Source organism: Primulina eburnea, chromosome 15 (assembly GCF_022965805.1).
Source record: "Primulina eburnea isolate SZY01 chromosome 15, ASM2296580v1, whole genome shotgun sequence".
Lineage (NCBI taxonomy): Eukaryota > Viridiplantae > Streptophyta > Magnoliopsida > Lamiales > Gesneriaceae > Primulina > Primulina eburnea.
The window spans coordinates 33,624,708-33,636,533 of record NC_133115.1 but is presented as its reverse complement, the minus strand read 5'-3'; the positions used below and the strand labels follow the sequence as shown (position 1 = coordinate 33,636,533).

Sequence of the window (11,826 nt, the reverse complement as noted above, 5' to 3'; positions counted from 1 at the left end):
TTCAGAGTAAATTATCAACCATAAGCTGAAGATCCCACTCATTCAAACAAATTGTTGATTAAACTGGTTCAGGTATCCTTAGTTCATTACAAATTTAGAATATAGAAAAGAACACCGACTTGTACAAGATGCTTTGTTAAAATTTCAATTCACTTGAGATGTTTGGTAAACCAATCCAACATGTCAGAGTGCGCCTCTTCTGCACTCTTCACGGAATGCTCATCTTCTTCCTTGTACCTCACAGACCATCCATGCGCAACTCCAGGAAATATCTTCACGAAGCAGTTGATCTGAAGACAAAGATTACCATTATTTCATGTGTTGCAATTATAACTGAACGTTTTTTGGATAGCCAAGTGGTACACAAACCATCCAGCTCAGGTTTGTAAAGGCTCTTCTCTGGTGGAATTGACGAAGACAAATTTGAATTCAAATCAAGAAACTATTCACAAGTGCGTGTTATAATTGAAATGTGTAATCCAACTGAGTCGATCACCTCAGGCTTAGCTTTTAAAGCAGTTTCGAATTGTTTCACAAGCTCTGGTGGAGACATCTGGTCGATCTCAGCTCCAAGAATCGAAAGCGGAACCTTAACTCCTGAGGATTATTTTAACATGATTCAAAGAAAGGAGCAAGTACTGGTGTAAGTGTTTCAGTTTGGTTTCACCACTGATAACCAAATAACACATATGGATCCACAATGGATTATATTCAAGAGAGAAAAAAAGTCCCGGTATAAACTTATAATAACTAAAGTTTCAGGTATAATTTACTGTTTAATGTAACTTTGCAGTTTGCCCCCCTCTCATGCCTGCGATCAGGTCTTTGATTAGCTTGCGCACTATACTTGGAAACATTAAAATTTAGTACCTTGCATGTCTTCTACAGTTACCAAAGAAGGATGTAGCAGCACTCCAGCTTGTATAAACTCGCACTTCGCAAGTTCCACAACCACCTTGGCTGAAGCCAAAATAAGAGTTGATTTTACAAATTCCAACGTTGAAATAAGAGCAATGTTAGTATAGACAGTGGATAGGAACCAATTCACCTCCCCAACAGAAGCCTGCAGCAGCAATCTTGGTTGTGCCATTGCTTTTAAGAGCTTCAATAACTGGCTTTGCATCCTCAAATCCTTGACCCTATCAAGCCAACGCTATAATATTTAGAGATAAAAGCCATGATAATGCCAGATAATAAATAATTAAGTAAATTTTCAGAGGCAAGCTAACTGGTTATGAAAAGGGAATAAATGAAAACTCACAGGCCCGTGATCTTTAAGCCAAACAAAGATAGGTCTATCAACATTATCAGTTACAAAAGGATCTCCCCTAAAAAAATCTGGGACGACGGTATAAAACCCAGCCTCAGCAACTTTGTCCGCAAGTTTCCTTCAAGACAGATCATAGCTATATGAGCACCGTATGAAGTTCAAGATTTTAAATTTACATAATAACATAGCAGCTAAACAAAAGTGTAGCTGTGCAAGCAGTCAAACTAAACATAAGATAGTATGCAGTTGGTTGAATTCCTTGATATCAAATAGTTTATTTTATCCTTAATTTTCCGTCAAATATCACTAACTTAAATCAAAATCATTTAGGGTCTTTGTTCAACATTTGCTAAACAATCTTTTATGACAAATCGTTGTGTGCAACAGACCAACCCAGGAAAATGTTGGTAGGGGAATCATGTTCCTTGTCATTTGTCAAACGCTCACGTCAACCGCCAATTTGGACACCCCTCCTTGGCACTAGAACAATCGTTTTTGCTATGCTTGGAATGCATTTAAGCCCTCCGCACATTCTAAAACGCGAATTGTCATATAAAAGATCGACGGCTGTTTACCCGTGTTTTGTTAAATAGAGATACTTGCCATTTTCATATCAGATGAAGTAAAACCCAATTCACTCATTTCCTCCATTTCAAGATACTAGCACGATGCACGTGCGCTGCACGTAATTTCAAATATATTATAAAAATTATAAAAATATGATTTTCTAAAAAATAATTTGAATCATTTTGTTATTTATCTGAGCTTAATTTTTTATCATATTAGACGATTTATAAGAACTTATATAACTTACTTTCAAAATTGTTTCCCAAATTAAAATTCAAGTAGTTGATTTTATGTTATATAATAAATTGTAATGAACATAATATATAGAACAAAATGAACTGAAATAAAAAAATTTTTAAAAAAATTATATATTCAAACACAACGTATAAATCATAATAACCTAAAAATCAACCAAATTATGTATTTTACCAATGTATAAATCATAATCTACAAAAGCGAAGCGTACTAAAGACAAATAATTATCAATTTAAAATCACTATGACTAACTCATAAAAACAATATTAATACAAATGAAATAGTAATATTGATAGTAAAATATAACTCATAATATTTAATTAACCTCTTAATTTTTTTTTTTACTTTTTATTTTTACAATTCTATATCATGGATAATAAATTCTATATATCGATATTTCGTAGACTAACGTTGATGACTGTTAACTTTTGTTAAATAATTTTTAAAATAATAAATAAATCAATATATGTAAAGATGACTTTTTTTCCCTTTATCAATTTTTCATTATAATATTTAATTATGTCATATTTCATTTAAAGAAAAAAATTATTTCATCTATATCTATATCTATATAAATATACAGATTGAATTGTGAATTTACCACATTATCCTTATCCTTATTATTATATATTAATTACAATCATTATCCTTATCCTTATTATTATATATTAATTACAATTATGCATTTACTCTTTTGTCCTTATCCTTATTATTTATTTACTAATTACTAATTACTAAACTTTTAAATTCAATCTTTATTATTAATTATTAATTACAATTATGCATTTACTCTTTTGTCCTTATCCTTATTATTTATTCACTTATACAGATTGAATTGTGAATTTACCACATTGTCCTTATCCTTATTATTATCTATTAATTACAATTATGCATTTACTCTTTTGTCCTTATCCTTGTTATTTATTTACTAATTACTAAACTTTTAAATTCAATTCTTATTATTAATTATTAATTACAATTATGCATTTGCTTTTTTGTCCTTATCCTTATTATTTATTTACTAATTACTAAACTTTTAATCCTTATCCTTATTATTTATTTACTAATTACTAAACTTTTAAATTCAATAGCCGAGATTAAAAGTTGTTTTGTGAAAAAACCTTACAAATAATCTATATCTATCTATATCTATCTATATTAATACTAATACTAATACTAATACTAATACTAATACTAATAATAATAATAATAATAATAATAATAATAATAATAATATAAATATATGAATGTGAATTGTGAAATTACATAAATAGCCTTACCTTCATTTAATAATAATCATTAATACATATTTTTTTAATCAATTTTCAATATATGATGCTAAATACATATTACTGAATAATATATTATCTATTATTAATCTATTAAGTATATGACTTTCATTTGTGAGCTTACTATTATATTATTTTTTTGTTTTACAATTTGTCATGTTAATGGTGTTATTTAATTCATTTTTTTTATCTTAGTTTAATAAGATTATTAATAGTGTATTTAACTCAATCAAACTAATTATTATTTTAATTTACTTTAAATTTAATTTTAGTTACTTAAATTTATACATTGCCGTCAAATAATAACAGGAAGACAAAGGGAAATGAGTCGGATTGAATAAAAATAAATTATTTATAAATATTAATGTCAAACAAAATTTCTTTCTCCCATTTAGAATAAAAATATTTTCAGACTTTTAAGTGTCAATAGAGATATGTGATTGAGAGAAATATTTGTCTTTAAGTGATTTCAAACACTGTTTTTAAGTTATTTGGTCAATTTTTTTACAAATGCTGCTAAATGAATATTACTAAATAATATGCTCCATTTGATCACTTAGTTTGAAGTGACTTAGAAAATATTAAAAAGATTGAAATATTTCTTCGTTTTTACCTTATGTCTCAGAATATCAAGAGATAACATTTTTTATTTATTGGGGCAAATGTATTTTCAAACTTCTGTCTATAAATCAATATTTAAATTTTTTACGACATTATTATATTCTCTAATCGATTTTTTTTACTTAAATTGATAGAAGGCATTTTAATTTGAGTTTTTATGTTCTTGCTTATATTATTTTTGTAATATTATTTATCATGAAAATAATAGGTGAACTACAAAATTTGGTAGGTCTAAGAGTCCTCTGGTGAACGACAAATATGGATAAATTATTAAAATATATAATATCCAGTAGATTTTTGGCATGCGATTTTGCTCTAATTCAATGATTATGCATGATTCTAAATTTTAATTATATCACAAGTTAACGCATGCTTTGTTGTTGCTAGATATAGTTAGTCAATAGTCTAATATTTTTCTATGGTTTAAGAAAAATTGTGTGACTTTGTATTATATTTTTACGGCTGCTTTTCTAAATAGTTTTATTATGATTTCTAGGCACCATTTTTCATGTGTTTTTTAAAGAAGTGGAATGAATATCTATAAAACGATGACTTTAATAAGGCTTCTTCTCTTTATTTGAAAAAAATATTGGAAAATTTCTACAGATTATGAATAATATGAGTTAATATTTAATTTGAGAGTGATTTATGCTTTTTATTGCTCGTATATAGTTCAAATTTTTTGTTATTGTACTAAATAAATTATTTTTAAACTTTGAGTTATCATTTATTTTCTTGTCGAGGTTGTTTGTGTTATGATTTTTTTATTCGTTTTGGTTAGTATTGTTGGCGATAATTGATTTTTCTGATATTATATGACGTGTCTTGTTGTTTATATAAAAATAAGTATGAGAGTACATCAATCAAAGCCACGTATTTTGTGTCTTCTGTTCTTCGAAGAGAATAGTAAATGGTTTCTGTGAATTATATAATTTCTTGGTTTTTCATACATATAGTCTACGAAATGCGTCAAATTTTGAACAAAAAAGTTTTGACAAACATAGTTGATGAAAAAAAAATACATGTTAAATAAAAAAAATAATGTTGTGTGTTACTATGTTGGGTGCGATAATTGTCCCTACTTGGTAGAGCGATCGAACCGTGGTGCTTGAGCTGCTGCGCGGTTTAAGAGATTTGAGTTGCACAATTACTACTAACTATAGCTTTTGGTAAAACGGCAAGCGCTCGGTCTTACAATTGGTATCAGAGCCAAGGTCACGGGTTCGATTCCCATTGATTGCAAGGAGTGCAATTATTGGGAGGAAGATTGTTGGATGCAATAATTGTCCCTGCTTGCTTGAGCGGCCGAACTGTGGTGCTTGAGCTGCTGTGCGATTTAAAAGATTTGAGTTGCACCGTTACTACTAGCTATAGCTTTTGGTAAAGCGGCAAGTATTCGGTCCTACATACTATGTCCTAATTTCTGTATGATATAATTCAAGCACATTTTTTATAGATATTTGAAATTAGGTATAATTAAGTAACATGAAACATATACATATATATTAAATCATATTTAAAGCAAAATGTTAAGATCAAGAATGATTCAGATTTAAATTTCAACGAAACATAATGACGAAAGAATTGAAGAATTGTATGTGTACGTTAAGTGTTATATAATGATTATGTTGCTACTTCATGGTTGTGCGACATATGAATGTCATGTAAAATGTCAATATTTCTCAATAAAATAGTTTTTTCAAAAAGAAAAAATTCTTCATTTAGAAAAAGAAATACATGAAAAACAAATTGTGCATAATTCTCATTCTATTTATAATGGTATGGGAACAATTCTAAAACTTTGTTGACACAATATAACAGATCAATTCTGTGCATTTTATTGAGACATTGAGTCAGTTTCACTTTATTTTCTCCAATATTATCTCGATATATTTCGAGGTAATACGAGATTGTTTTTGTCTCTTTTTTTAGTCAAATTGTCTAATTAGCTAATTCATAACATATACGATGGTAGCATAGAAAACTCTTCGTCAAATAAATTCACTTAGCAAAATATTGAAATTCAAATAAAATTCTACAATATTTCATCAAATTAATTTTGACTATCATAAAATGCTCATCAAATCTAAATGGTTATATTATTAGATGAGATATTGAATAAGACAAATACTTTGACATATATTTGAATGATATCTCATATGCATATCTAATTACATTATTCGTACCTCTTCTCAAGCTTTTTAAAATACAATAATTAATTTTGTATGTCGTTCCACAAGATATAAAATATTATAAAACAAAATATAAACTCGATAGAAGAAAATTTATTTTATTTCAATGAATAATATAATATTATGTTCTAAACGCAACAAATGAGATTGAAACTATATCATCCTCATGACATGATGCTCGCAATCATTATTTCAAAGCTTCCAAAAAATGACGATCAAGATGACTTTCTTGAATTGTGTCAAATTAAATGAGGACACAATTCTAAGATATAGCCATTTGAAGATATTTCAAGTATTTTTCTTACACTGATTGAGAAATAGTTGTTAAAAATTTATTGACCTTACAGCTATATGTTGATAATATTGATACTAAATATATAAAAATGATATCCCAAATATCACAATATTTGAAGAAGGTGCAACACCATTCATTGGTTATGTTGTTGAAGAATATATATGTTATAAATACTTTTAGTCACAATTGAAAATTAATCACGAGTAAAAGCATTTTTTCTTAAGAGTTATAGTTGATAATTGTCAAAAGCTGAAAAATCATTTAACAACAAAAAAATAGTCGGAAAAATAAGATTATCAAATAAAAACAATATAGAAAATCGAAAAAATGTCGTGATAAAGAAGCAAACTACGAGCATGTCAGATCCCGGATAAGAATTGTAAATAACATAATAGATGTTAAAGACGATCAGATACTTGTTGAGCATATCAAAATAGTTATATGTATATTATAACAAACTACGACAAAGAGCTGTTGAGTTGTCAAAATCAACCAAGAAGCATATTTGAAAGTTTGTCAAGTGGATAAGATATTTACTCTGATTTATATACCGTCTATGGTCATGATTTTTTTATTTTTTATGACTTAGTTTGTTTCAGTTGATAAATGTTATTAACCATGTTTTAATTCATTTAAATATTATTAAAATTTAGTACATATATTTTCGGTAGTTTAGTTTTTTACGTGCAACGCACGTGCATTTTTCTAGTACATATAAATATATGGATGATAGAAAATTTTTCCAATTATAAATTTAAAATCACCGTGATTAACTCATTAAAACAATATTAAAACAAATGAAATAGTAATATTAATAGCAAAATATAACTCATAATATTTAGAGTAGGTCTCATGTGAGACCGTCTCACGGATCTCAATCTGTGAGACGGGTCAACACTACCCATATTCACCATAAAAAGTAATACTTTTAGCATAAAAAGTAATACTTTTTCATGAGTGACCCAAATAAGAGATCCGTCTCACAATTACGATCCGTGAGACCGTCTCACACAAGTTTTTGCCTAATATTTAATCTAACTTCCTAAAGAATTTTTTTACTTTTTATTTGTACAATTATATATCATGGATAATAAATTCTATATATCGATCTTTGGTAGACTAACATTGATGACTATTATTTTCTTGTTAAATAAGTTTTAAAATAATAAATAAATCAACATATATATGTAAAGAAATGCACGTTCGAATAAGATTATATAGTAAATATCAAATAAACTCATTTAATAATTATTAGATATAGATTTTAAATTATATGATTTTAACCATTAAAGTTTGAAATACAACAAAAGAAGTAGAGAAAGAAGCAGCACCTCAATTTAGGAGCCTCATATCCTACATAAAGCAACGAGCGAAATATTAAAAGAGGGAACAAACTAAATTACAAGACTATCGTTTACGAATTACGATCGAAAACGAATTCTGAATACATATCGCACATTTGTATTTATACACATAAAATCCAAGAAGAAAAATTGAAACTTTGCAGCAGCCCATGATAAAAAGTTTCAAGAAAGTGCACATACCATGAACATCAGCAATTAATACCACTGAAAGCTTGGAATCAGCAGGGCCATTGATATAGCAGTTGAGGCCTCCAAGTTCTTTCACATAGCCTATTCCGCTACTGGAATCTAGAGTTGGTGGGTTCTCACAGCACTGCTTCCCTGCCATTTTTCGACCTCTCCTCTCCTCTCCTCGAGCAAATAAATATTTGGTTTTACCAATCTATTATGAGTTTTTGAGTGACCTCGGGTGTGTGCAAAAAGTTTGAAAAAAAATAAATTCCGAACATTAATTAGGATATTCTCTGTTGGTGAAGAGAAGACAAATAGACAGCATATGATTCACGTTCCTGGTGCTTTCTTTTACATTTAAAAATATAAGTCCTGCTCCATGCCGATCTTCATTTAAAATAAAATAAAATAGATTGTCTGTCATCAATATTTATATGTAGTATGATGGCATGCCGTCTGCCTTCATGTCAGCATCTGATCAAAAGTTAACTGGGGAGTTTAAGTTCGATATGATTTGCCATTTGGGTTGGTTTTGTGGGCTTGGGATCAGCAAAAAGTTAAGCGGATTTTTCTACAGAATAATATGGGCTAAACTGAGAAAATGTGTTGATACTATTACTCTAGAGTGGCCAAATTACCTTGGTTCCTTTTCTTTTGATCTTTTCTTGAAAAATGTTGATATTTGGATGTGGAAATTGTTGTTAGAAAAAATATTTTGAAAATACTTCTTCAGAAACCAAAAAATTTGGCTTCTTTTAAACTTCTAGATATATAAAAGTAAAACAGTACATTTTCTATAATAAATCTTTAAACATGAAAAGAAATTTTCAGAGGATTTGTGGATTCTCATATTTGTAACGATATTATCTCAAAATAGTGATTGTTACATCTTGTTTAGGACAAAGAGTTTAATTGTCGGCTCGATCAACTCTCAATATGTCGAAATTATAATATATTTTATTCTTATCGTCAAGCTTAAATAAACAATATTTTTATCCACTGTTACTTAGAATCGTCGATGAAATTCAGTATCACATCCGATTATGAATCATGCAATGCAAGGGTATCGAGTCAATGTAGGTTCGATCATATCGTAATGCTAGAAGATTTAAATTTGTGGAAGGCGATTAGTGTTGAAATATGCACCCACTTCTGCTGGTGCAAGTCCCTCATTCTTCATGTCATTTATTTGCTCCTAATACCACTTTTTGCGCTGTTTTTTTACCGGAACAAGAACGTGAGGTGTTGTGTCCTAATCTGATGGAAGCTTGCAGATTTATCCTTTAATTAGCTAGTTACTAGTGTTATTTCAATTACTAAATGTGTCATATGTGGAAAAGTTTAATTATCAAGAGAAAAAGATATTAGAAATCGATATCACGTAATTCAAGGAAGATTGTATCTACTTAAAAATCGAAGATATCCAACCATATGGTTGCATTTCTCTAAAAAAAAATTTAAAAAAATTCTTTAACTAGTTTAAAAGTATGTGCCATCAATGATCAAATGAATCTTACCAACTCGGACCTCTTCAAAGGATAGTCATCTGTATGTATTTATGTATGCATGCGTGTAGACGAACTAAAAATTTCACCCAAAGAAGTTCTCATGAAGCATTTCTTTAAAAAGGACCATAGTTATTCTTACTATTGATATAATCCGAATATAAGTAAATAATAATGCTCAAAAAAGTGATGACGTATTTCTTTGATATTTAGTTTATCTGACTAACGTGATTTATATGTTACTGTGTTAGCCCGATATTTATCCGATACACGCGCATTACAGAGTAGCTGCTGATAGTTCTATCGTTTTAAAAAATACTATTTATTTCAACAAGACACTTGGTAAAATGAACAATATAAGATTTGAATTTAGAAACGAACATACTTTCACTGAAAATATTTGATACTAGGTTTGGAAATTTTTCTATTTTGATAAATAAATTTTTTTTTAAAAAAAGACATTGTTCTAGAGTTAATGAAAACTTGAAAGTTATATGTATATGAGTGTGTGTATCATGTTTATTTTAGGGGGAAAAAAGTTATAACTAATCACAATTACCAAAAACATTTACTAAATTAATTACTATGGCTCACCAACCAATCCCATGATATGGACATCTTTAAAAACAACAATAAAAAGCTGCCACACCATAAAATAATAGTTTTGCTTCACTGAAAAGAAGTTGTAACAAAAACATAAACTTATTATTTTTAAAAATTAATAATAATTAATAAAAAGAGAAACTTTGTAATGATACATACCTAAAGCACTATCATGCAAGGACCAACTTTTGATGGGGATTTCAATATGTCTTCATCTCCACCTAACCCTAACCACTCTCTCTATTTCTTGCAAAAAAAAAAATGATGGTATTCAGAATTGGGTGGATTAGAGACTAATTGAGGTTTTAATTGATTCCTAATCAATTTTCTAATAATGGAACAACCCCAAATTATATGACTGAAAAAGGATACTATTATCCTTGATTTTGAAGGGACAATTCTATCCTACTCCGGGAGATTTACTCCCTGTCACTAAATAATATATACATTAATACATGTATAGCATTTAAAAATAGCTACAATAATTTTATTAGCGTATATAAATGGGTAGAACATAGAATTTCTTATAATAATTAAATTTTAAAATATTGATTTTTTACATTTCATATGATTCTACCACAAAAATAAAAATAATAAAAATGAAAATCTCAAACCTCAAACCTAAAAGTTTTACTATAAAAAAAAATTTCACATAATTTTTAAATATAAAATATTAAATTTTAAATTTTGAGAATAATAATAATAATATAATGATATAACACATGTTATATACATTAAACGAAATTAGTTTAATGATTAGTTTGGTTGATTTAGGTTAAAGTAGTGTGAAATGTAATAATAATAATAAAAAAAAGACACGCGTAAAAAAAAAAAAGTAAAGGAGAGTACCTCACCTGGTGTAGGATAGAATTGGTCATTTTGAAGGTGTTGCTGTCTCACATTTCTTCCAAAATTACACACAAAAAATCTGACTGTTTCATGGATCAATTTATGAAATAGATCTTCTACTCGACCCAATTCACGAGAAAATATTATTTTTTATGTTAAAAATATTGTTTTCTATGGTATATATGAGTCGGGTCGATTCGTCTCATGAATATAGATCCGTGAGACGTTCTATAAAAGATGTACTCTCAAAATTATAATCAAACCATCTTTATGTTGGATTAATTGACAATATATAATTTAAATTTTCTGGTTGATTGCACCTTTCGTTTGCTTAATTCTCATTTGTTCTGCTTTAATCATCACTCGTAACTTATATAAGAAGTTATTTTAAATTTGAATTTTTGAATTTTTTTTTTTAAAAAAAGAACTCTTATTTTAATAAAGTATAAATATAGATATATTTTTACCTGCTGGTTTCTATCTTCGTATCAACACGAAAAATCATAGAAATATAAATCTATATGATGGATCCTCGTATTAATCCATAGCAAAAATTTGTGTGAGACGATATCATGAATCGTATTTTATGAGACAGATCTCTTATATATGTTATGCATAAAAAAATATTATTTTTTATCCTAAAAATATTACTTTTTATTGTGAATATCGGTATAGTTGACCAGTCTCATAGATAAAAATTCGTAAGATCGTCTATTCGTTATCCATTGTATTATATTGTGAAGGAAATAACATTTTATTTTATTGAAAAGAAAAGATAAATATTAACTTAAAAATTCACGAAAAATTATGACTAGATAAATGAAAAATAATTTACGGATAAGTTT

General features: G+C 28.0%; 1 protein-coding gene across 1 annotated transcript; it reads right to left on the bottom strand.

The window, feature by feature from the left end:
- Positions 1–8,245, bottom strand: LOC140815244 (endo-1,3;1,4-beta-D-glucanase-like). The gene is made up of 7 exons (XM_073174366.1): positions 8,034–8,245; positions 7,821–7,842; positions 1,262–1,388; positions 1,049–1,139; positions 871–960; positions 497–597; positions 1–290 (listed from the first exon to the last, which is right to left on the bottom strand). The coding sequence occupies exons 1-7, from the start codon at positions 8,179–8,181 to the stop codon at positions 150–152; spliced, it is 720 nt and encodes a 239-aa protein (XP_073030467.1). The 5' UTR covers positions 8,182–8,245; the 3' UTR covers positions 1–149.
- Positions 8,246–11,826: the final 3,581 nt, after the last annotated feature.

What these genes read in the sequence shown, in the direction of transcription:
- LOC140815244 (XM_073174366.1), bottom strand. Translation starts at nt 8,181, where the DNA reads ATGGCAGGGAAGCAGTGCTGTGAGAACCCACCAACTCTAGATTCCAGT. An exon ending in ATTAATTGCTGATGTTCATG is followed by an intron (nt 7,843 to 8,033) that starts GTATGTGCACTT and finishes TGCTTTATGTAG; the next exon opens with GATATGAGGCTCCTAAATTG. An exon ending in TGCAGGCTTCTGTTGGGGAG is followed by an intron (nt 961 to 1,048) that starts GTGAATTGGTTC and finishes TTTTGGCTTCAG; the next exon opens with CCAAGGTGGTTGTGGAACTT.